This window comes from Acinonyx jubatus, chromosome B2, assembly GCF_027475565.1.
Source record: "Acinonyx jubatus isolate Ajub_Pintada_27869175 chromosome B2, VMU_Ajub_asm_v1.0, whole genome shotgun sequence".
Classification (NCBI taxonomy): Eukaryota; Metazoa; Chordata; class Mammalia; order Carnivora; family Felidae; genus Acinonyx; species Acinonyx jubatus.
Window position 1 is genome coordinate 33,229,539 of NC_069385.1, and position 25,153 is coordinate 33,254,691.

At 40.2% G+C, this 25,153-nt stretch overlaps 1 protein-coding gene across 8 annotated transcripts in view; it reads right to left on the reverse strand.

Moving 5' to 3' along the window:
* The window catches only part of AKAP7 (A-kinase anchoring protein 7), a 150,379-nt gene that overhangs the window by 19,345 nt on the left and 105,881 nt on the right, over positions 1 to 25,153 (reverse strand). For 3 of the 8 annotated variants that reach the window (XM_053222238.1, XM_053222242.1, XM_053222239.1), the window contains exon 8: positions 19,620 to 19,688. The exons of 2 other annotated variants lie outside the window; for them this stretch is intronic. In XM_053222238.1, the coding sequence (XP_053078213.1) occupies positions 19,620 to 19,688 (69 nt within the window). Of the gene's footprint in view, positions 1 to 19,619; positions 19,689 to 22,073; positions 23,890 to 25,153 lie in introns of those variants that run through there. 3 more of the 8 variants (XM_015072658.3, XM_015072667.3, XM_053222243.1) reach the window with 3 other exon arrangements.

Sequence of the window (25,153 nt, forward strand, 5' to 3'; positions counted from 1 at the left end):
ACTGCGCCACCCAGGCGCCCCAAAACATTGTTTTTTTAAAAACAGCAAAGTTTTTCAGACTTTTTATGAAGCTATAGAAATAGAGACAGTGTGGGTATTGGCATAAAAATAAATATACAGATCAATGAAACAGAACAGAAAATCCAGAAATAGACTCACAAACATATGGACAACTGGTTTTCTTTCTTTTTTTTTTTTTTAATGCTTTTGAATGCTTATTTATATTTGAGGATGGGGGAGGGGCAGAGAGACAGAGACTGAATCTGAAGCAGGCTCCAGGCTCTGAGTTGCTAGCTGTCAGCAGCAGCTCAAACTCACGGGCAGTGAGATCATGACCTGAGCTGAGGTTGGACGTTTAACCGACTGAGCCACCCAGGTGCCCCCCAATGGATTTTCAACATAGGTGCCAAGATAATTCAACACCGAATAATCTTTTTAAAAAATAGTGCTAGGACCATGGTATAGACATATGTAAAATAGAACCATGGCCCTTATCTCACACCATATATAAAAATGGAATCATAATGGATCATAGACCTAATATAAGAGCTAAGAGTATAAAGTGTATAGAAGAAAAAATAGAATTTTTTAGTGGCCTTGGGTGAGGCTAAGATTCATAAATAGGATCCCAAAAGCACAGTCTACCAAAAAGAAAGAAAAAAGGATAAATTGGATTTCATCAAAATGTAAAACTTTTAAGACACTGTACACTGTTAAGGAGGATGGGAAAAATATTTGCCAGACATGGCCATTAAAGAATGTGTATCCAGAATACAAAAAGAACTCCCACAACTTAGTAAAAGACAAAGAAACAAAGAAAAAAAATGAAAATGGCCAAAAGAATCAAAGGGTTACTTCACAAAAGATATACAGATGGCCAATAAACATGTGAAAAATGCTCAACATCATTAGCTATCAGGGAAATGCAAATTAAAATCACAGTGAGATACCATCATTCACCCACTAAATTCAAAACTTAAAACACTGACAATATCAAGTGTTGGTGAGTATGTGAAGCAACTGGAACTCCTTCTTGGTGGAAATGCAAAATGGTATAGCCAGTTTGTAAAAACAGTTTGGAAGTTTCTTATCAAAGTAGTTCTTATGAAAGTTGGCCATATTCTCGCCATGTGACTAGCAATCTCATTTCTAGTTAGAATTGAAAACAAGTGCAATGAGAGCATATGGTCACACAAAAACCTACACATAAATGTTTGTACTAGCTTTATTCATAATTTCCCCAACCTTCAACTGGTGAATGAATCAACAGGCTGTGGTACATCCACACAACAGAACGGTACTCAGCAATATGAAGGAATGAATTCTCATACATCAGCAACACAGGTGAATCTAGAATGTCTAATACTAAGTGAAAGAAGCTCCAGTCAAAAGACTGCATAATGTATCATTTCACTTTTATGAAATTCTGGAAAAGGCAGAACTATCAGCCCTGAAACACACCAGTGGTTGCCAGGGGCTAGGGACAGGAGCAGGGGTTGACTTTAAAGGGACATAAGAGGATTGGGGGGGATAATGAAACACTTCAGTCTTGATTGTGATGGTGGTTACATGACCCTACATGCTGATTAAAACTCCCAAAAGAATGAATTCTACTGTATGTCAATTACACCTCAATTTTAAAAAATACTGAGAACAATTTCTTCCTCATGATGAGTGAAACGTCAGGGTCTACTGGGGCAACACGTAGACTTGTGGATTGGAAGTCCCTAGTGCCCTGTCATTCTTTGCAGTTAGCATGTGGCTGATAACAAAGATGATTCCCTCAGCTCCTCTCTCTGTTCTAAAACAACACATCTCAACCGCAATCTCTCAGTCTCTCACAGCTGTAGGCTTCAGATTGTTGGTTGCTTTTCTTTGGAATCATATTCTTCTGTTGTGCTCAGTATAAAAATTTGAAAAAATAATTTCCAGTGTAACAGGGGTGGTTTCTGAGCACAAATGAAACCCAAAACATTTTAATTCTCCCCTTCAGGGTACAAAACACGTATCATTTGTTCCAATCTGCTCAAAAAGAGAAAACTGAATTTCAACTGTTGTTGAAATCTACTTCCAAGGGGCACTGTACTCCCTGTGGGTTGCTTTACTCACTTGTTTTGCCTTGTATTGTTTGTAGGCTGTTCCCTATCATAAAATGCTCTCTGTTCTAGAGAGCCCATGGTTTCTTTCTCCCTGAATTTTGATTCTTATAGTTGCCCAGGTTGGAATGTAAGAAGTTCTCAATATCCCTGTTCGCTCAGGACGACTTTACATCATTTTGTACAAAAGTGATTGGGAGTTGCCATTTAAGCAGTAATAAAAGCAGCAGAGATTTCCAACACGAGCCCTGGCACAAAGGAGTATTGACGGAAGTCTGGTTACCCTTGGAAAATTATTCTTGTGACAAAGAGGAAATAAATGTAGTTTCAACCATGTCAAAAGCATCAATTTTTAAAATAATCATGATCAACTTAGCACGGGTAGGGGGCTAGAAAATGAGCACTGCTTTGAATGGAAAAACTTACTATATTCATGTAATTTTTTATCATCTACTTAAGAGAGTTTTACATAAAACTTAAAAGCACAACTAGCTGGAATTAATTTTCACTTGTATGAAAATGCTCACAGTAACATACTTTTCTTCCTAGGCTGATATTCCCAGCTAGGAGTTGCTTCAAGCAAAAATAAAGGTCACCTTCCTGATCTGAAGGCAACCAACGTTCACCAAGGTTAGATCAGCAGCATAAATGCTGCCATCCATCTAATCTGGTGATATAAATCATTTTTCCTCTTTTACAAGCAATAAGGACACACCCTGGTCAAAAGGTTCCGCCGGCTGAGAAAATTCCCATTGGTGCCAGGTCACTAACAGCCATTACAGAAATACTTCCTTCCATTCATTTAGGTAACACTTCACACTTTTCAAAGTGCTTTCAGAAACATTGCATCTGGTCCTCCAAGAAGCCTCTTGAGGTAAAATAAGTGTTATTCTTCCCACATTACAAGTAAGAACAAGGAGACACAAGGGATTACACAAACTGTCTAAGATCACATAGAAGTGATGAAAATCTGGAGTTCTCACTCAAAATCAGGTAGATGAGTTCATCCAGGACACTCGCCCCCAGGCAGATACACCACAGCTCTCTGGTGCACCCGCACCCTGGGGAAGTGAAAGGTATACAGGAAAGCACATAAATTGGGGGTTGGTTAATTGGGGGAAAAAATTAGAAATTCAGAAAGTTTTGCTCTCAGGTTAACATTTTTAAACTAAACAATGGATATTGGTGGGGAGCCTAGGTGGCTCAGTCGGTTAAACATCCGACTCTTGATTTCGGCTCAGGTCATGATCTCAAGGTTTGTGAGTTTAAGCCCCGTGTTGGGCTCGGTGCTAACTGCATGGCCTGCTTGGGATTCTCGCTCTCGCTCTCTCTGTCCCCCTCCCAGCTCACATCCTCTCTCAAAATAAATAAACTTTAAAAAAAAAAAAAAAAGAAAAAGAAAAGCTAAGTAATGGATCTCGATTAGGGTAGTATAATCCCTTCCCTCCATCTCCAAACTTTCCTTCTTCCCTCCTTTCATGTCTCTTTCCACATATTCAGCGAGCACCCTCTGTGTGATAAGCACTGCTATGCATACAGAAATGAATCCGATATGGGCCCTGCCTTCAGGACACCTGTAATTTAGCACAGGTAGAAACACGTGTTAAGAGAGAAATAAGAGATCGTGAACGCTCAGAAGGAAAGATGTACAATATAGAGTAGGTACACAAAGGACAGAATGGTCAATTCTACCTAGGGGAAAATATCAGAAGAAAGTCTCCTGTAGGAAGTGAGGCTTGAGCTGGATCTTCTAAGTGTTTCTCAGGGGGACCGGGGTAGAAATGATATGACAAGTGGAAGGGGCGAGACCAGGCAGCTTGCTCAGGTAACTGCAGAACTCAGACTAGTATAAACTGGGTGGTTAGTAGGAGGGATCGAGAATGATGAGACTGGAAATGTTCTCAGGGGAGACACCGTGAAGACTCCTGTAGGACATACCAAGTAATGTGCACATTCTTTCTTTCTTTTTTTTAAAATTTATTTATTTTTGAGAGAGACAGAGACAGAGAGTGAGCCGGGGAGGGCAGAGAGTGAGAGGGAGACACAGAATTCAAAGCAGGCTCCAGGCTCTCAGCTGGCTGCACAGAGCTCTAGGCAGGGCTTGAACCCACAGACCGCCAAGATCATGACCTGAGCTGAAGTCAGACGTTTAACCGACTGAGCCACTCAGGCTCCCCACCCATAAACCTAATTTTTAAAGTCTGACCAGTGAAAATCCAGGGACACAGAACTATTTGGTCAGTGTATTCTGCTTGTGAATAGTGATCAATCTGTGGACCATATCTATCAGGCAATAAGAGTGGGTCAAACAGAGAATGTGTGATGTTAACGAAAACTTGATTATGATAAATCATTAAAATAAAACCAAGAGGAAATACAGTTTAAGGTCATCCTTGGCCATTCTTCAGGCCATGTAATAAAAATGAATACAGAAACTGAGTACACTTCTGAGCACTGGAACCAGTTTCTCCAGCTGTAAAAGGGGACAGTCATCCTGCTCTGCTGTCCCTATAGACCACTGAGAGTCTCCAAGGGGGACAGTGTCAGTCCCTGAAGAGGGGAAAAGTGCCGAGAGGTGATATCTCCACTCCCCCTCACCACCCCCACTTCCTGACACAGTCCTCGCCTGTACTGCCAACTTGTGTTCATTAAACACAGTCTCATTACTCATTTAAAAAACAAGACAAAACTGAAGCGTGGTGAATTCCTACATTTATTGCATTAGCCTCAGGAAGAATGACTGAAGAGGGTAACTTAGGATATACCTTTCTCTTCTCAATGACCTACGACTAGCAATTTACCAGAGGCTTTCAGAAAGCGTTCAGACAAAAATCAAATGATTTTAAAGTTCCCTTTGGTGACATCCACTGCTCATTAAAGTTCTCTGAATATGTGAACTGTTACAATAGGAAATTCAACTAACATAGAATGCGCTGATGGTACGTAAACATTAATTCATTTCTTGGGTCAGTTGATGTTTGCTTCCCAAGCTCTTGATCTCCAAGTATGAAAAACTGCTCCCAGCAAATAAGTCTCAGGTACGGGTTGGAAACCCACTATATTTACCAGGGTGGACAAACAACAGTGTCACACTGGGTTCCTCTCCAGGCCACCCTAACAGCAAGCCTGATGTCACTGGGGAAAGCGGAGCACGGAGAAGATGGTTAGAAGAAGGAGATCAGAGAGGACCTTGGTCATGTCCACCACTGCATGTCTGTCTCTGCAGAATAAGCCAGAGCCTGTCCCTACGTACAGCTGCTTAGAATCTCTTCCCAGGAGCCTCAGAGGCTAAGGAGCCATGTTCCTTCATCACCAGCTTCTTCAAAGACCTAGAATACTACACACTGAGCCCCAAGCCTCTACGTATCAATGTTTTCATAGCACCTGACATTACTTTACTTAGCTGTAATCATCATACCTGTGGGACCTTTAAGTACCTATTATGTGCCTGGCTTTTTTCCCCACACATTTAAATCAAAAACTTACATTCTTATCACTCTTTTACCTATGAGAAAACCAAGGGTCAGAAAAGCCAAGAGACTTGCCCAAGTCTATACACCTAAATATGGCAAAGCTGGGACTCAAACCACACTCTTGCCATTATACAAGGATGCTGCTCCTTACCTGTCAACTGGAAATGTATTTTTATGATACTTTCTATATCTTTAGCACTAAAGTGAGACTTCCAAGCAGAAAATATTTCTAATGCTTCCTGTTAAGTTATAGGGTCAGAATCAGGACTAGAATCTTGGCTCCCCATTCACTAGCTTCGTATCCCTGTGAAATGTGCTTACCCCCTCTGAGGTACATGTTCTTTATCTGCAAACTCGGGTTAACAGTAGTTCTATACCATTGGGCTGTTGTGAAGATTAAGGAAGATAATAATACAAAGCACTCTGTATACTTCCCTGCTCATAGCAAATATTTATTACTGTTTTAGGTGAAAGGGATATTAAGAGCCTCTTTTAACTCATAAGGCTACAAGGCTATTTGTTTATGATTTCCCTGCTACACATCTCTATAGCAAACATGGTAAGAGTAACTTTCTCACTTTATACTATATATACACACACACACACACACACACACACACACACACACATATATATATATATTAAATGTTTATTTATTTATTTATGAGAGAGAGACAGACAGAGTGCAAGCTGAGGAAGGCAGAGAGAGAGGGAGACACAGAGTCCGAAGCAGGCTCCAGGTTCCGAGCTGTCAGCACAGAGCCCAACATGAGGCTCAAACTCACGAACTGTGAGATCATGACCTGAGCCAGTTGGACACTTAACTGACTGAGACACCCAGGCTCCCCTATACTATATATTTTTTAAAACAATGTTGGAGTGATTGCAAACAATACATTTATGCATTGTTCCTTATGGCTTGCATTCACATTCTTTTGCAACTAAATGACATTCCTTCTTAGGTACAAAGAAGAACTGCTAATTAATCTTACAAAAGGCCTTTCAGCAGACAAACGAACAGATCACAGCTGAAACAGTGAGGGGCAGATGGTTTTAGGTTTCTAGATGTACCACACTGAATGCGAGGCATTGAAACAGTTATTTTCTGAAAATCCCAATTGATAAAAATAATCACATAAGTCTAGTTTCTATGCAACCTTCCAGGAGCATGTCTACTTCAGAACGTGTATGATGCACGTGTGGTGGATGTGACAATTTTCGCAGCCTCAGCTTTGCTCTTGTTTTCCTAGTAGGGCCATTCCGTATCTTCTTCAGCCACATGCTTCTTTCCATCATTCATCTGTTCATCATCCCGTCTCAAGAAGATTTGAGATAATTAGTGGCAAAAAATATATATAGTAACAAGTACACTATAAGCAAAAAGTAAAAATCGGCACCAAGAAAAAACATAAATTGTCACAGCAAGAAAAGAACAGAGGGAAGTATAGATCACAGAAGTGCAGATCATGAGATCTGGGAGTTGGATTCTGAGCTTCCCAATATTTAGAATGAAAGGGGATGCACGGTGGTTCTTGTCAGGAACCGGAAGAGCACACACAGCACGGTTCCTTCGGGATCAGTGACTGCTCCATTGCTGACCACCCCCACAGGGTTCCGGGCCACACGGACTTCATAATGATTGGCCCCCAATCCTTTCCTCAACCACCTTCCACCCTTCCTGATAAGAGCCGCCCACTTCACTTCTCCCCTTAGGATCACTGCTCATCTCACATTCCACAGGACTCCAGTGGGGCTGCTGGTCTACCAGAGCAACCACTGGTTCATACGGCGCCTGGTGTAAATGTTTTTAAGTGTCCCTTCCTCAAGACACTTAATTTCTAACTCTGGGAAATTTTTCATAATATACAGCTTTTATTAGGGCATGAAAGTACTTTATGCCATAATATATAAATTACAACATCTTGGATACGTATGATACCGTCCAAGGGTGTGTAGTTTATAACCTGTACCTTCCCTCAGATTTTATATATGGGGAGTAGGAAAGAGAACGCATTCTTCTCAAATGCTGAACAGGAAAAATGTTCTCAAGAGCTGCTGGAAGTCACAGAGCTTGAGAGGGTGAGAACACAGAAGCTGTTGGAAGAGACAGATATGGAGGGCTATAATGCCCGTCAGTCAGCCTCAAGGTCAACTCTATCTACCCTACTCTTGTTGTTTCCAAGTGTGTGTCAGTAACTTCTCCCTTTTAATAAAAAAAAAGAGTAAATTTGCCTTGATGTATGTGACTTTCTGGCATCTGACCTCTCACTGCTTTGACTCTTCTGACTGACCTTTTCTATTTCTGTTCTGACTGACTGATTCCCAGATCCTTTTAAGAATTCCTCAGACTTTTCAGAACATTCCACAGACAGCTTTGACCTCCTGGCCTTCGTTTTTCCCTTTAATTTCCAAAGCTGGGAGACCACAGCTTCTCATTCCAAACATTAATTTCCACCTGGCTGCAGGTGTAATTCCCCCCACACCTAATTCACCAACCTGTCCCTCTATCATGCACTGACAGTGAACATCATTCATTTGGAATGAGAGAATTGGTGTAAAAAAATATTCACCAAAATTATATGTCGATTGTGTCTCAATAAAACTGGGGGAAAAAAAAGAAATATTCACACAAAAAATCATAAGTAAGATTGGTAAGGTTGCAGAACACATAAACTCTAAAAGATAAATTATTTTTAAAGAATTTCATAAACGAGTTAGTTTAAAAATAATTTTGTTCTAAGTTTATTAAATTGATCTGGGTAATGGATTTTGTTAGAAAAATCTTAACAATTAGTTTCATTACTACTACCTATTTTTAAACTGTATTTCTTTTTGAAATAATGTTAAAACACAGCCAACCACTGTGTGCCAGTTACTAAACTATATGGTCCCTCAGTTCTGAACTCACCTTCTTTATTCAGCTTTATGATACTGGTGCTGGGAGCCAGCAAACGTATTCCTCCTTTGCCAGCTAGGTCTTTGATATGATTAGTACCCTCCAGGGTTGTATAGTTTACAACCTGTACCTGCCACAGCTTTTACTTATGGTTCTGCCAGGAAGAAGCTCCAGAGGGAAACTGGACGGCTACACAAGGGGGAAAGGAACTCGCCTTTTGTGGTTTGCTCATTGTTCCTCGCAGTGTTGCCCCAGCTACAGCTCAGCCCCCGATAGTGGCTGCTCATTCCAGTTGGTTCCAGTTTTCACTTATTTCCCCACTCCTGGAACCAGCCTCACTGTATTCCCTCAGAGAGAAAAGCAAAGCAGGCCAGTGTCCGCTCCTTCGAGGCTAGAATCCCAGCTTTCCAGGGCCCATTTCTGAGTTCTGGGGCACCTCCTGGGAGACAGCAACCCCTCCTCAAAGGTCTGAGTCTCAGATCCATGAGATCCTTCCCCACGGTACCCCAGACTGAAAGTCACTACCTATGTTTTTTCTCAGTATTGCCTATGCAATACTTTATGCCTCCAAAATTTGTTTCCTTAATTCCCTATGTGAAATCCTCTGTTAAAAATAACCAGTGTGGGGCGCCTGGGTGGCTCAGTCGGTTGGGCGGTCGACTTCAGCTCAGGTCATGATCTCACGGTCTGTGGCCTTGAGCCCTACGTCAGGCTCTATGCTGGCAGCTCAGAGGCTGGAGCCTGCTTCCGATTCTGTGTCTCCCTCTCTCTCTGCCCCTCCCCTGCTTGCTCTCTGTCTCTTTCTCAAGTAATAAACATTAAAAAAAATTAAAAAAAAAAAAACAGTGTAATTCTAATTTGCTTGACCGGATCCTAAATGACACAAACTGTTTCTTTATCTTCCCCACACAAGGTTGTATTTCCCAAAGACTCAGACATGAATGATAAAAAAACAAACAGTACAAAGGAGCAGCTGAAAGGCTATTTTTTTTTTTTTTTAGAAAAACTGCATGTTTTATGAACATGCTTCTTATAAAACAATTTATTATGCCTTTTAATATTTAAATTTCGTATCGTTTCACATATACATTTTTTAGGTTCTATAAAACCTACAAATCTGCAAATTTAATTTTATAGAGAAGATTAGTGTATACTTTACAGTATACAAATAGCATCACATTGAATTGTTACCCTAAATTTACTATACCCATATTAGGAAAATTAATTTAAATAAACCTAAATTTGGAAAAAATATTTTCATAAATTATGAAATTATAAAGACAATAGGCAACACACCTGAGCTTGTTATCTCTAGGGTTTATTGGGCCAACTCCCATTGTTACTACCGAATTCAATGATCAACATTTAATGTGGTGCATAAGTACAACAGGATACCTAGACAAGAGCCCAAAGTTGTATATTACCTTTCTGTTTTAAAGCAAAGTTGTTGATTCTAAAGAAATTAGTTTAAAATAGTTGTTTAATGGTTATTATAAAATAAAAAATAGAGAGGCACACTCTTTTTTTTTCATAAAAACTTTGGTCCTCCATTTAAGGTGGCTTAAAATTAAGAATTATTAATGTAAATTTGACTATGATAATTTCTCTCTGCTTTAGGACTCCATTTCAGTATCTTCATTATTTAAAACAAGAATTATTACAAACATAATTAACATACTACTGGGTTTTATATATCTAAAATCACCAAAAGACAATGTGTAAAAAACTCACACTCACTGTCCTAATTCTGCCTCACCGGAACCATACAGAATACTTCTTCTTTTCCTTCCATGTTAAAGCGTCCTCCAAATATTTCAAGACAACTAATTCCTCCTAGTTCAGCAGCCATAATCCCTCAGCCTTCTTTTTTAAATTTTTTTTAATGTTTATTTATTTTTGAGAGACAGAGCATGAGTGGGGGAGGGGCAGAGAGAGAAGAGGACACAGGATCTGAGGCAGGCTCCAGGCTCTGAGCTGCCAGCACTGAGCCTGATGTGGGGCTCAATATCATGAGCTGTGAGATCATCCCCTGAGCCGAAGTCAGACGCTTAACCTACTGAGCCACCCAGGCGCCCCTCTCGGCCTTCCTCTGATGATGTGGTTTCCAGGCTCACCATCCTGGCCTCCCTCCACGGGATACACTCCCGCTTGTCAGAATTCTAAATAAGGTCTGACGGCTATAGACCTACATAGAAAGTCTTAGACTAACAGATCATCTGCTTGCCATTTTATTAGCTATCATAAACATCAATCAAAACTCTGAAAAAGCTGAGCTTCACAGCTAACTTGAGCTGAATCTTTTAAATGCTTAGAAAGTGTTAATTTTATTTGTGCTCCAACAGTCAGATGTGAGACATCAAATTAACTTACGTGGCAAATGCCAACACCAACATTCTAACCACAAAGACAAAGGGGAGGTGAGGGGAGGGGCTGTGGAAACATGTACAAAAGTAGGTCACCCTTTTCCATCAGATTCCTTCTTCCCTCTCCCATCAGCATTACCAACTAGGTGAGCTCTGTCTCTCTTGGGAATGTGAAACCTCTCTATCTACTCCAAGCATCCTGTTTTCACAACACTCTCTCAGGCACTGTAATTTTTCTGTATATATATCTTAGGCTTACAAATGTCCTTGAATAAACTCACAAGTTTTGGGGGCAGTGTGTAGAAACATAAAATTATAAACCTCACATACCTTTGACTCAGCCTTTGGTAAAATTAGTATCATGTATATCCTAGTTTACCACAGACTTTTAGGTTAAAACTATACTTGTTCTTTATATTTTCATCACAGAGTTCAGTTCTTGTCTATGCCTACTTGCCAAGGACAAAGAACGTGACTATACAATGGAAAGGTTGCTTTCAATAGTTCTGGGTTCTGTTAACTTGTATCTTTGACATTATAAGTGTTTGCTGTAGGAAACTTTATTTGCTAAACTGTTTGTTGTAGAAACGGGGTTTGCCTGCATCAGGCTGTAACCACTACCTGTGACGGGAGTCTGAGGCAACTTCCACTCTCAGTGGTAATTAACTCACTCTTGCTGGACTTGGCTCACGTAGCCATGTAACTTCCCTGCTATGGAAGGGGTGTGGCTTTGTTCATTCCACTGAGAACACCAAGATCTTTCATCTTGGCTTTTTCCGCTCAGGGCATAATAAACACTGGGAAACAACACATCTCTTTTTAAAAAGTCATGGTAAATTAAAAAGAAGTCCTCCAACAATAGGGACTGTGTGTCATCATCACCGCACCTTGCATGACACCTGGCTCAGAGCTTTCCAAATGTATGGTGCTCAACAATACTAAAGTGCACGGAATACCTCCTTAAAACAGTTCTCACTTAAAGCTAAATTTCATTGCCACCAAAATGGAACATGAAGGTTCAGAAGAAATCAGAGTTTTCACTTTTTTTTTTTTTGAGAGGTTTCACTTCTTTGACAGGTTGGTAAATATTTGTTCCAGAATGGGTCCTACTCTTACAGATACCGAGTGTCCTCTGTAATAGTATCTGAAGCCTTCTGGTTGCAGGTGACAAAAACTTAAGCCAGTTTAAGCAAAGAAAAAGGGGAGGATTTACTGCTTTACGTAATAAAGAAGGTCTTCATCATGGCTGAACTCAGAGGTTCAGATAGTATCATCAGGATTGACTCTTTCTCTCTCCTTCTCTGGTCTCCTTTCTGTGCTGGTTTCATTCTCAGGAAGACTCCCACTGACTCCCTATCAACCAGCAGTCTTACGTTTACATTCTTTCCATGCACAACCCAAAAGGAAGATAGACCCTCTATCATATCTTAGGGAAGACCCTCAGTTAACTCTGCTTGAACCACATGTCTCTCCTAGGGTAGGGAAGTAAGGCATCCTGCCAGACAGACCCCCGGGAGAAGGGGAGGGAGGGCCTCAAAGGAAAAAATGCTACACAAAGTCTACTCAATAATTCAAGGTCTGGAATTTGTAAGACCCCTTTCTCCCCTTCTGGGGATGACAGAAATAAAACCATAGTTCTGTCAAGCTGATTTTTAAGATGACTACAATTATACTGACTGGGTCTATTACATGCCCATCACAGTGTCAAGCATTTTACAGACATTAGCTTATTTAATTCCCATAATAAGTAGATATTTAAGATAAGAGTACAGAGGCTTAGAGAAGTTATATAGTAAATATTAGAACCAACGATGTAAGCTGAGTCTGTCTCCAAAATCCCTCGCTTTCAACACTGAGTTTTAGCGCTCTTCTAAGTTTCTTTTCAAAAATCTATGGATGAAAGCTCAAAGACTTACATATTAGGACCAAGTTAATTAACAAGAAGGCAATTATCTACAGAAAGTGATTTATCAGATGCCCTGAAAGAGTTTTACTGGTTGCCCAAAATTCCTCCACTAGAGATTATTTTGAACTAAGTCATTACTGCTGCTTAATTTATTTCATTATTTTACTACAAATACTTCCCAAGAGCCCTTGGGATAATAAGCCTCGTTAAAATGCAAATGCCCCAGGAAGGGGTAATACAGGAAGCTTTCTTCCATTAGCCAAAACCTTTATGTTCATCAGATTCTCCACTCCTTCTTCACATGGCCCTCACCCAGGAAAGAAGACACAGGGACAGGTCACATCACATTGCTCGACAGGGCATCTGGGTAGAGCTCACAGCAGCCAGTGACTGCACTAGAGGCTGGAAAAAAATTCTACAACCTTTGTGCTCCCAATGAAAATTACTCAGTATTTGATCAGACGATCCAGGGAAACTGTAAAAATGGTCTGAGAACAGCAACAAAAAGAAATATAGTTCCTCTATAGCCAATGAATTAGCAAAGGGAATCAGGGAGTTAAGACAGGAATAGTAATTATGAGAATTTGCACTAATGTTCCTATACTTAATTTTAGAAACATAAATCTCTTGGGTATACATTATTTAGCAAAGGAAAAGAAAAATCTAGTCTTTAGTGACTATGGTTAAATTCTTTAGATCACACATTACAGGTGTTACCACAATATTACCCACAGGGATCTTATTCAAAGTGTAGTCTCAGGTTACACAGAGCACCACTGGCTTCTCTGTGCTTCGCTGCTTCAGAAAGGGGGCAGAGGATACTGAACTTCCTGGAGTCCCAGCCTCCTCCCAGCTTGTGGCCCCACGCACCCCTAGAGGACTGTGACAGAGAACTCCTCCGAACTCTTGGCTTTGAGCCACGTCCCCTCTCAACTGGGACGCTTTGGAAGCATTTAGTTTTCAATGGTTTCACTTCATAAGCAGTTTTCCAAACGATCCTCATGTAGTACCTGACACAGAAAGCATTCAATATGTGAAAAAGAAAGGGGGGGGGTGGACAAGAAGGAGGAGGAGAAGGAGAAAGAGGAGAAGGAGGAGTGTGGAAGAGTGGGAAGAAGAAAGAACTGTATTCTATCTATACTATGTATTTCCTAGCCTCTTAGTTCTACAGGACAAATGGGGAGAAGCTGAATAAACTTTCAAGACCATGGTAGTTCAACCCCTTCCTAAATATGAGGAAGTGGGGTCCAGAGAGGTTAGTAACTTCCCCAGTGTCAGACAGGATGTTGGTAGCAGAGCTGAAGTTCTCGCCCACATCTCCTTACTCCCAGTCCTGTGCTCTTTCTACAGGAAAAATTTCACACCAAGGGACGGGCCATATGTTTTCAATAGGCAACAGCAGAAGCAGAGCTTTGCTGTGTCCTTGTGTACAAAACATTTCTACAGGCAAGGAAGGAAAATGAATGTTGTTGTCCACGGATGGGAGGCTCCCTATCACACATTTCCTGGGACACATGCTGTGCCATCTAAGTGAGACCATATTAAAATGCTTCTAGCACATTCAGTAACCAAGTTCTTTATAGGTTATAGCATTAACCAGCGTCATTTCAAATTCTGTACTCTGACAGACTGATTTATACTCAAGTTTTCTCATACTCGTAACAGGAAATGTGTATCATTCTTGTCATTAAAACATTTAGAACATGCCTCCTCTGGGTAACACACTATGTTAACCTCAGGGGCTATGAAGAGAGGTATGTGACAGGGGCCCTGAATACGTGGTACTTTAAATCTGTGAGGCGGTGGAATACACATATGAAACATAACCTCAAAGTTGGTGCATCTCAGTGCAAAGAAGAAGAGCAAAGGATAAGCCTGTAAGGTTTCTAGGAAGCCGTCCAGAGATTTTGGAAAGTCTAAATACAGACTTCCCTTAGGGTAACTGAACAACATCCACCCTGGCAATTAAGGCTCAAAAATATAAGTATTCACAAGACATGAAATGAACACTGTTTACCTCATTAAATATTAATGTAATATCATCAAATTCCAAATCATCAGAAACAAACTATCTTGAAATCTGGCTCACATGTATGAAACAAATACTATCCTGGTAATTCATGCCAAACAGAAAAACTATATTGAGAAATATTTCATATATAAAAGCAAAATATGTATGCACTGTTTTCTTGTTTTTTTTTTTAATTTTTTTAACGTTTATTCATTTTTTTTTTAAATAATTTTTTTTTCAACGTTTATTTATTTTTGGGACAGAGAGAGACAGAGTATGAACGGGGGAGGGGCAGAGAGAGAGGGAGACACAGAATCGGAAACAGGCTCCAGGCTCTGAGCCATCAGACCAGAGCCTGACGCGGGGCTCGAACTCACGGACCGAGAGATCGTGACCTGGCTGAAGTCGGACGCTTAACTGACTGTGCCACCCAGGCGCCCCTAACGTTTATTCATTTTTGAGAGACAGAGAGGGACAAGACTGTGAGTGTGGGAGGGACAGAGAGAGAGGGAAACACAGAATCAGAAGCAGGCTCCAGGCTCTGAGCTGTCAGCACAGAGCCTGAGGCGGGACTCGAACTCACGAACCGTGAGATAGTGACCTGAGCCGAAGTTGGACACTTAACCAACTGAGCCACCCAGGCGCCCCATATGCACTGTTAAAACATATAACCTCCCAACAAAAAAGGGTTAGGGCTGGATGGCTTCACTGGTGAATTCTACCAAACATTCAAAGAAGATTTAATACCTACTCTTCTCAAATTCTTCCAAAAAGCTGAGGAGAAAGGAATGCTTGCAAACTGATTTTATGAGGCTGCCATTACCCTGAGGCCAAAGCCAGGCAAGAACACCATAAAAACAGAAAATTACAGGCCAATACCCCTGATGAACATAGATGCAAAAATCCTCAACAGAGTATTAACAAACCAATTCACAAATCCATTAAAAGGATAATATACCATCATTAAGTCAGATTTATTTCAGGGATGCATGGATAGTTCAACATCAATCAATGTGACATTAACAAAATGAAAGGTAAAAATCGTATGTTCATCTCAGTAGATGCAGGAAAAGCATTTGACAAAATTCAACATCCATTTATGATAAAAACTCAATGGGTATAGAAGAAATGTACCTTGACATAATAAAGGTTATATACATGACAAACCTACAGCCTTTAAGACCAGAAACAAGACTAGGATGCCAACTTCCCCCACTTTTATTCAGCACAGTGTTGGAAGTCCTAGCCAAAGCAATCAGACAAGACAAAGCAATAAATGGTATCCAAACTGGTAAGAAAAAAGTAAAATTGTCACTATTTGCAGATGACATGACATTTTATAGAGAAAACCCTTAAAATTCTACCCAACATTATTAAAACTAATAAATGAATTCAATAAAGTTGCAGTACACAAAATTAAAATACAAAAATCTGGGGGGCCTGGGTGGCTCGGTCGGTTAAATGTCTGACTCTTGGTTTTGGCTCAGGTCATGATCTCATGATTAGTGAGTTTAAGCTCTGTGTCAGGCTCTGCACTGAGAATGCTTGGAATCCTTTCTCTCTCCCTCTTTCTCTGCCCCTTCCCTGTTTGTGTTCTCTCTCTCTCTCTCTCTCTCTCTCTCTCTCTCTCTCTCTCTCTTTCTGTCTCTCCAAATAAATAAATAAACTTTAAATAAAATAAAATACAAAAATCTGTTGCATTTCTATACACTAATAACAAACTATCAGAAAGAGAAATCAAGACAAAAATCTCATTCATAATTCCATCAAAAAATATCTAAAAATAAACTTAATCAAGAAGGTGAAAGACCGACCTGTACAGTGAAAACTGTAAGTCATTGATGAAAAAACTAAAGAAGACACAAATAAATTTAAAGATATTCCACACTCATACACTGGAAGAATTAATATTGTTAAAATGCACAAATACCCAAAGCAATCTACAGATTCAATGAAATCCCTATCAAAATTCCAATGGCATTTTTCACAAACCAGAACAAATACTTCTAATGACTGTTAGAACCATAAAAGACCACAAATAGCCAAAGCAATCTTAGGACAAAAGAATAAAATTAGAGATATCACACTCCTTGATTTCAAACTATACTACAAAACTATAGTGACCAAAACAGTATGATATTGGCATAAAAGCAGATACATAGATTAACAGAACAGAATGGAAATAAACCCATGCAAACAAAGTCAATCAGTATATGACAAAGGAGACAAGAGCATATAATGCAGAAAGGACAGTATCACCAATAAATGGTGCTAAAAAACTGGGCAGCTAAATGCAAAAGAAAGGAACTGAACCACTATATAAAAATTAGCTCAAGGATTAGACTTGAATGTGAGACCTAAAACTATAAAACTCCTAGAAGAAAAGACAGGTGGTAAGCTCCTTGACAAGTGTCTTAAAGATTTGGTTTTAGATCTGTCTCCAAAGGCAAGGGAAATTAAAACAAAAATAAACAAGTGGAACTACACCAAACTTAAAAAGCTTCTGGGGAAAAAAAACAAAAACAAACAAACAAACAAACTCCTGAACAGTGAAGGAAACCATCAACAATATTAAAAGCAATCTATTAAATAGGAGAAGACCTCTGCTAATTTTATATCCCATAAAGGCTAATATCCAAAATATATAAAGAACTCAGACAACTCAATGGCAACAACAAGATCTGATTTAAAAATGGGCAGAGGGGGGCGCCTGGGTGGCTCAGTCGGTTAAGCGTCCGACTTCAGCCAGGTCACGATCTCACGGTCCGTGAGTTCGAGCCCCGCGTCGGGCTCTGGGCTGATGGCTCAGAGCCTGGAGCCTGTTTCCGATTCTGTGTCTCCCTCTCTCTCTGCCCCTCCCCCATTCATGCTCTGTCTCTCTCTGTCTCAAAAATAAATAAACGTTAAAAAAAATTTAACAAAAATGGGCAGAGGATCTGAATAGACATTTTTCCAAGGAAGACATACAGATGGTCAACAGATACATGAAAGATGCTCAACATCACTCATCATCAGGGGAATGCAAATCAAAACCACAATGAGATACCACCTCACACCTGCAAAAATGGCTATTATCAAAAAGACAAGAAATAACTAGTGTAGGTGAGGATGTGGAGAAAAAGGAATTCTCATGCACAGTTGGTGGGAATGTAAGTTGGTGCAGCCACTATGGAAAACAATAGAAAGTTCCTCAAAAAATTAAAAAATAGAACTACCATATGATCCAGAAATTTCACTTTTGGTTATCTATCAAAATAAACAAAATCACTAATTTTGAAAACATACATGCACACTTATATTCATTGCAATATTATTTATAATAGCCAAGATTTGGAAACAACCTAAATATCCATTGAGATGAATGGATAAAGAAGATGTGGAATACACACACATACACACACACACACACACACACACACACACAGAATACCAGACTACTACTCAGCCACAAAAAAAGAACGAAAGATAACCATGTTACAACAACATGAGGGTATTATGCCATGTGAAATAAGCCAGACAGAGAAAGAGAAATATTGCATGATTTTACTTATATGTGGAAGCTAAAACAAACAAAACAAAACCCAGACTCATAGATAACAGAGAACAGACTGGTGATTGCCAGAGGGGAAGGAATAGGGAAGTGAAATGGGTGAAGGGTAACAAGAGGTACCAAATTCCAGCTATGATACAAATAAGTCAAAGAAATATAATATACAGCATGGGGAATACATATGGTATTAACTTTGTACGGCAACAGACTATAATTATCAGTCCCCAATGTATACACATGTCGAATCACAATGTTGTACACATGAAATTAATTAATATAATATTTTAGGTCAATTATACCACAATAAAAAGACACATACTTGTAAAATTAAAATGTGTCTTGCTGAAATACATACTGTTTTATTTTCAGTATCACAGAATATCAGGGTTACAAAGTAACCAAGTTGCCAATATATCCAGTTATTAGCTCTTCTGTTCACCCTTCACAACATTCCTAGAATGGCTTCTCATCCTATGTTGAATACCTCCAGTGACAGTAACTACTAGCTTATGAGGCAGTATGGTTCATCTTTGAACATACATCTATTTCATTCTACATAAAATCAATGTACTTCAAAATGGGAAAATCTGCAATAGGGAAAGAGCAAGTAGAGTGTTTTCTAATTAGTTACGGAAGTGTCTGCCTTTAGTTATTAAGTTTTCCTTTGAAGTCTACTTAATGAGATTATCAAGTACAGTGGTCAGTAAGGCTGTACAATAACATTCCTATTCATGGACATCCCCTTCAAGAAACTCACTATGAGAAACTAGGCAATTCAGAGAAAACAGGAGTTATTATAAGAATTCAGCAAAAACTACTAGATTGAGAGTATATACAACATCTGTTCATCCTACAATATCTACAGTATGTTTAATGTTAAGTATGTTCCTGTGTAGCAACAGAAAGAATTGGTCTTGCAATGAATGCATTTGTTAATCTTGTAAGAAGCATGCATTTATTATCAGTACATGCTATTCATTATGGCCCAAAAGTATACAGTTTAAGAAAATGTTCATTGCTGGGATTTAAACAAAAAGGGTGTAGTTGCTTTGTGCTGCATTAATTGAAAAATAAACCATTTTGGGTTCTACCATACTTGACTATTCACCCCATTACCAAGATTTCTGACTAAGTGCATAGTTAGCTCCACACAAACTTAGGTCCCTGCACAACTAGTTGATTAAACAATCATTTTGTTTGCTATCAATAGATTAAAATAGCACTAACAAATTAAATGGGAATACTTTTTATGCACCACCACCACCAAGGGTAAAAGCAGGCTAAAGCAGCAGTGGGAGGGGGAAGGGGGTCACTTGAGTCTTACCACTTGGCCAGCTGGGTATATCCTTTCTGTACCTCTGCAGGATGGTAGAGGACGGGCTTTCCAACCCACCTGTGTTTTGAGAATGACATCCACAAATTTAAACTTTCACCAAGACCTCGTTCAATTCTCCATAATTTGAGCTGCCCTAAGGAGGTATATTCCAGAGTCATCATCCTTTACAGCAGAACTGAAGGATGTGGGCATTTGCATTTTTGTGCTGTGTCCCTAGTAGGTCCCCACTGAGTTTGTTGGCTCAGAGCAGGCTAACAAGGCTACTAGGTGGGGACACAAGGACGATTAAGACCCAGGAGGTTACTATACAATCAGAAAAATGACGGGCCTTCCCAAATGTCTATTGTGGATTCTTTTACATGTTATCAACACAACTTATGCACTGGCTATCTACAGTTAGTGCTAATTTACTTGTTTCTTGAGGCATGCTGGCTAATGAATTCTCTAAAACACTTTTTTTTTCCAAGTCCCCTTCGTAAGTACTATTAGACATGTGTTACCAGCAGCACAGTAGTGCCTGGCAGAGAAGCTTCTCTTTAGACCATCCTGTAGCAGACAAATTAAACACGGCGTCAGAAAACAGCTGATGGGATGTGTGATGATGGAGTGTGGAGCAGATCGTGAGGAGAAAAAACAGTGAAGCAATGTCAAAATCAAAGACAACTGCAAGAATGGTGGGGGGGGGCAAAAGGTCAGCAGCAGCGGTGAGGGCAGAGGAGAGAAAAGGGGTGCAAATGCATTGATCCCAGATGTAATCTGCACTTCTGAACTAGAACTTCACTTCAGACAGTGTCCTGTCCTCATTGTCTTTTTATAATTTTGGAAGTTGAGGAAGTAACCCCCAAAAGCAGTATATACCACTTCCTATCAAGCTACATTAAGCACTTACATAAAATACAAGACTCTGCACCCCACAATTCCAGATGCAAAAGACAGAGAAGACCAAATTCCTCAACGAGGTGAAAGTTGACTTCTGTTAGCACCAAGAAGACTGCTTACCCAGGGGGAAGAAGAGAAACCAAATAGAAGGAAAGCAGGTGTCGAGGGAAAATGTGGAGCAGTGGAATAGGAAGTGGGGAAAGGTAAAGAAGGATAGGGGAGAATTCACTGTCCCTACATCTGTCCACACCACAGTGTTTCAGATGCGGGTGCTGTTTAAGCAATCAGTCAATCAACCATAACCCTTGCGAACTACAAATAAATCATTCTGACAACTACCTGGAAAGTTTCAGGCTGTCACACTAATGCCAGTGCTCATTGTTAAAAAATGAACAATTCTGTTGTAGACTCATCTCGGGTTTTTAAATCAGGTACCATACGATGTCATTCTCACAGGTAAAATTTGCAGCACACCTATTGGCTCTTGTTAATAATCAAATGCTCCAAAGTCTCCCAACATTTATTCCAAAGCAGTCCCAGAAGATTTCTTGTAAAAACAGGCTTATTACTCAAGTGAACAGGTACAGGATACATATTAATTTTTTTTCAAAACCTGTCCCTGGCTGGTTTCCAGAACAAGCAGCAAGACATATAAGCCAGATGTGGACCTTTGAGTATCTGAACCAGATATCAGGAGATTCTATAGACTTACTTAAATCTATTTAAGCAAAGCACTGGTGTGACAGAAATATGGCTGCAAATTTGGTAAGTATGACCACAAATAGAACTACAAATTCAGTATTGGGGGGGCAACTAGTGTAAGCCAAATCCTATTCAGCACACTAAGTAAGCCAAAACGTAAGGGAGTATGCACAACCCAGTGAGGAAAAAGCAACTATGCAAGTGTCATCACTTTAAGTTCTGTTTTCTAAACCGTAAGCAGATGTTGAATCTGCCTGACACTGGCTTAAAAACATTCGTGAGGTTCTTGCTGGGAAGCAAAGCCGCATCACTTGCTTGGAGTGGCCTCCCAGTTACACCTGAATCCCCCTCCACGGAGAACAAAGCGGAGGACACGGGAAAATAGCTGCAAATGTGTAATATACGTCATTTTAGACCCAGCTTTACTTCTCTGTCTGCTGTTATCGAGCACTGCTCCCAAAATATCCCAATTTCAGATAAGAAAAATGAAGTCTGGCTCATACAAATATATCAAATCACAAGGCAGTGATTTAAAGAAAGTCAAAACTCAACTCTGACTCTAGATAGTGTGATGAGAATGAGCTGTGGGATTCATCGAACCGCCGAAAATAAAGAAGGAGTTTTCACTATTTTGTATTTCTAACGTAGCCATTTGTAAATGTACTTTTGTCAGTTAATTATCAACTACATACCTACCCACCCTTTTCAGAAACGCACTTGAAAAACCACAGTTATTCTGTTACCTTTCCCATAAGAAAAAACAAAAAACAAAAAACAAAAAACAAAACCCAAACTACCACTAGAAGACAACCCCACAAAACAGGCACTCGGGATTCTGCAAGGCACAGTCACCACACTTACTGATTTTTGCCTCCTCTCTTGAGAAAGGGAAGCAGCAAAGCTGACCCATGGCACTGGTGCTGTCTTTCCTTCCCGGTGCTCTTCTCCCTGGGCACCCCAAATAGAAACTGCAGTTTGGACCGCGGTCTGCGAGCACGCCCTGCCTATTCCACTCCGAGGAACGGCACGCGTGGCACGGAGAGCCAATGCACAGCCGGCAGAGAGAAAGCAGAAGGCAAGTCGCTGCGGCGGTGAGCAGGCAGGCTCCACCTCCCGGTCCCCAGCCAGAGGCGGCTGCTCCGGGACTGGGACCCGCGTTCGGTGAACCAAGGGGCCATATGCTCCCCCGATTCTCACACAACTGAGAGCTCCCAGCTGCCCAGCCTTAGATGAGAGCCGCCAGCACTGTCTGCGTAACCGTGTCTTTAAGAAAGATAATCAAGGACAAACCACGCCGAGTCGTCCTCTCTCCTGCAGACAGAGTAATTACACAGAGAAATGCAAAGACAAAAAAAAAAAACAAAAACAAAAAAAAACAACACCAACCCAATCCCTTCACTTTCTGTCTGCTATTTAAGGAGGAAGAGCTTTCTTTTATCCCCAGGAGATTTTTGTTTCTTTGTTTTATGAATAAGGAACCTGACGTTGCACAACACTGAAAACCCAACTTGAATGAAGTACCACTAACTACCCCACAAACTGCACAAACTGGAGAAATGACAGGGAAAATGGGGGTAAAAGAAGATACCAATGGTTGCCTGCACTTGACAGCGTTATCTTTTAAACATCTGCCTTCTGAAATACAGCTTTGTTTTTCTATTAAGGCAGGAAATCAACATTATGAGTTTTGAAATCAGAGCATCAAATATTCAATAGCCCAGAAAATTCCCCAAACCTAGAAGCATCACTGAGAAAAAGATCACGAGGTGGGTACGCAAATTCGGGGACAGCACGACTAGTTTTGAACTTCATGACATGAGATAACCGATTTCAAGTAACAGCTCCAAATCTTTTCCCTCTAGTAGGGAACAGCCTTACTGTATGACACTACAGGAATAAAAGGCTGTTCTTAGTGCCAGAAATACCATGCAAATCCCTGCTTTCCTGCTCTACTTCCTGGCAAGGCACATACACCCATTTACCAGGAGGTGGAAAGAGAGGGCTCGGGATGATCATGAAAACCCCCCATGTCTCTGAATGCAGGATATCTGCTTTCACACTCCTCCAAACAAAAAGAGTGCACAGTTTGGAAAAATAAAACCTGTCAATTTTTCATGTGAAATACTACTTTGTGCATTAAAGAAAGATCTGTAGTGAACACTCTTCATTGAAAAAAATGAGTGAGTCCTGGCATTCCCTAATCACCAACGTTGCTGTAGCCATAAAACCTTTAGAAGTAGAAAGCCAGAGCTTTGAATCCCAGGTCTGTCAGGTATGAACAGTGATGAAATTCTGACCTGTTGTCAGAGTTTTGGATATCTTCCTCTGTGAGATCTGCAAATCAGGTAAGTTTATTATAAAGTTTTCATTTGTAGTTAAGTGCATGGGAGGAAGGGAAGAAGCAGAGAACAGATAGGGTACTATATCTATTTGCACCTCAGTCTTTCTAGCACCAGCCTGCAGTCTCTCCTCCACCTCTTCCAATTTCCTGCCCTGCTGGCTGCCATCTTAAGTTACTGCTTACATATGTGGACTCCAACCAAAAAGCCCCCTCACTCAAATGCAGCATTCAGGGGAGAATACTCTGTGATGAACCCCACACTGACTCTACTTTATTAATCCATTCCTATTGGTACTACTTCTAACAACATGCAATAAGAATAAATAGGGGCGCCTGGGTGGGTCAGTTGGTTAAGGGTCCGACTTCAGCTCAGGTCATGATCTCTCACTCCGTGGGTTCGAGCCCCGCATCGGGCTCTGTGCTGACAGCTCAGAGCCCGGAGCCTGCTTCAGATTCTGTGTCTCCCTCTCCCTCTGCCCTTCCTCTGCCCACTGCTCGCTCGCTCTCTCGAAAAAAAAAAATAATAATAATAATTAAAACATTAACAACAAATTTAAAAAAAGAATAAAATATATAAAGTGTGTCATTACCTAAGTAACAGTATTTACCTCAGAATATTCTGCAATCTCAGGGGGAAATATATATATTAGAGATTTTTTTCATAAGCATTAAGAGTGAATCAACCATAATAAAAGCCTAGAAAACAATTGAAAAATCCAAGACAGAAATTTTTAAAATTGGTTTTAATTGTGTAAATAATTAGCACATTTAAACTCACAGAGCAGATGGAGTCTGGTTTCCTATCACTAAGGTGTCTCTCCATTCTGAAAAGCTCTAGTTTCATACCATAGGCTAAGGCTACTCTTAGCCCAGGATTTCCAGGAATGGTCTTCATATTGCATTCTTTGCTGTTTTTTTATAATAAATATGATTCGTTAATTATACAATTAAATCTAATTTCACTACTATAGATTTCCAAAGAGTTTCCATATACTCAAATTTTCAACTCGAAATCATGGACACATTCATGTGTTCAGATGTTTGTTTGTTCATTTGTTTGAAACACAACCATACATATGTTAGGAATACTGGTGAAAAAGCTGACTTTCTTCCCCACCATCATATGCCCCTCCTCAAATGTGAATAGCTACCATACAGAAGGACCCAGAGAGTAGCCATCACCTACCCAATTGTTTGGGAATACAACAGTATGTAACTGACTTGAATTGTAGAAGATATAAGCCCCTCCTCGCCCTTCCCTGTGTCACAAAAACAACCGCGTAGTAGGCTGAACAAGAACAAACACTAAGATATCCTGGACACTCGCTATATGCCAGGCCCATGCTAAGTGTTTTACATTTACCCATTCATTTCATCCCTTCCACAGTCCTGTGAAGTAGGGAGTATTACTATCCCCTTTTTACAGATGGAAAAGCTGAGCTCAGAAAAATAACTAGGCCAAAATCTCTTAGAGAATATGGGACCATAATGGGATCTGAACTCAACGTGTCTGGCTACACAGACCCTGAGCAGCTCTCCCCAGAACTCTGTATCATTAAGCGCAATTTGTGTGTGGTTATCAGGTATATACCTTACGAGG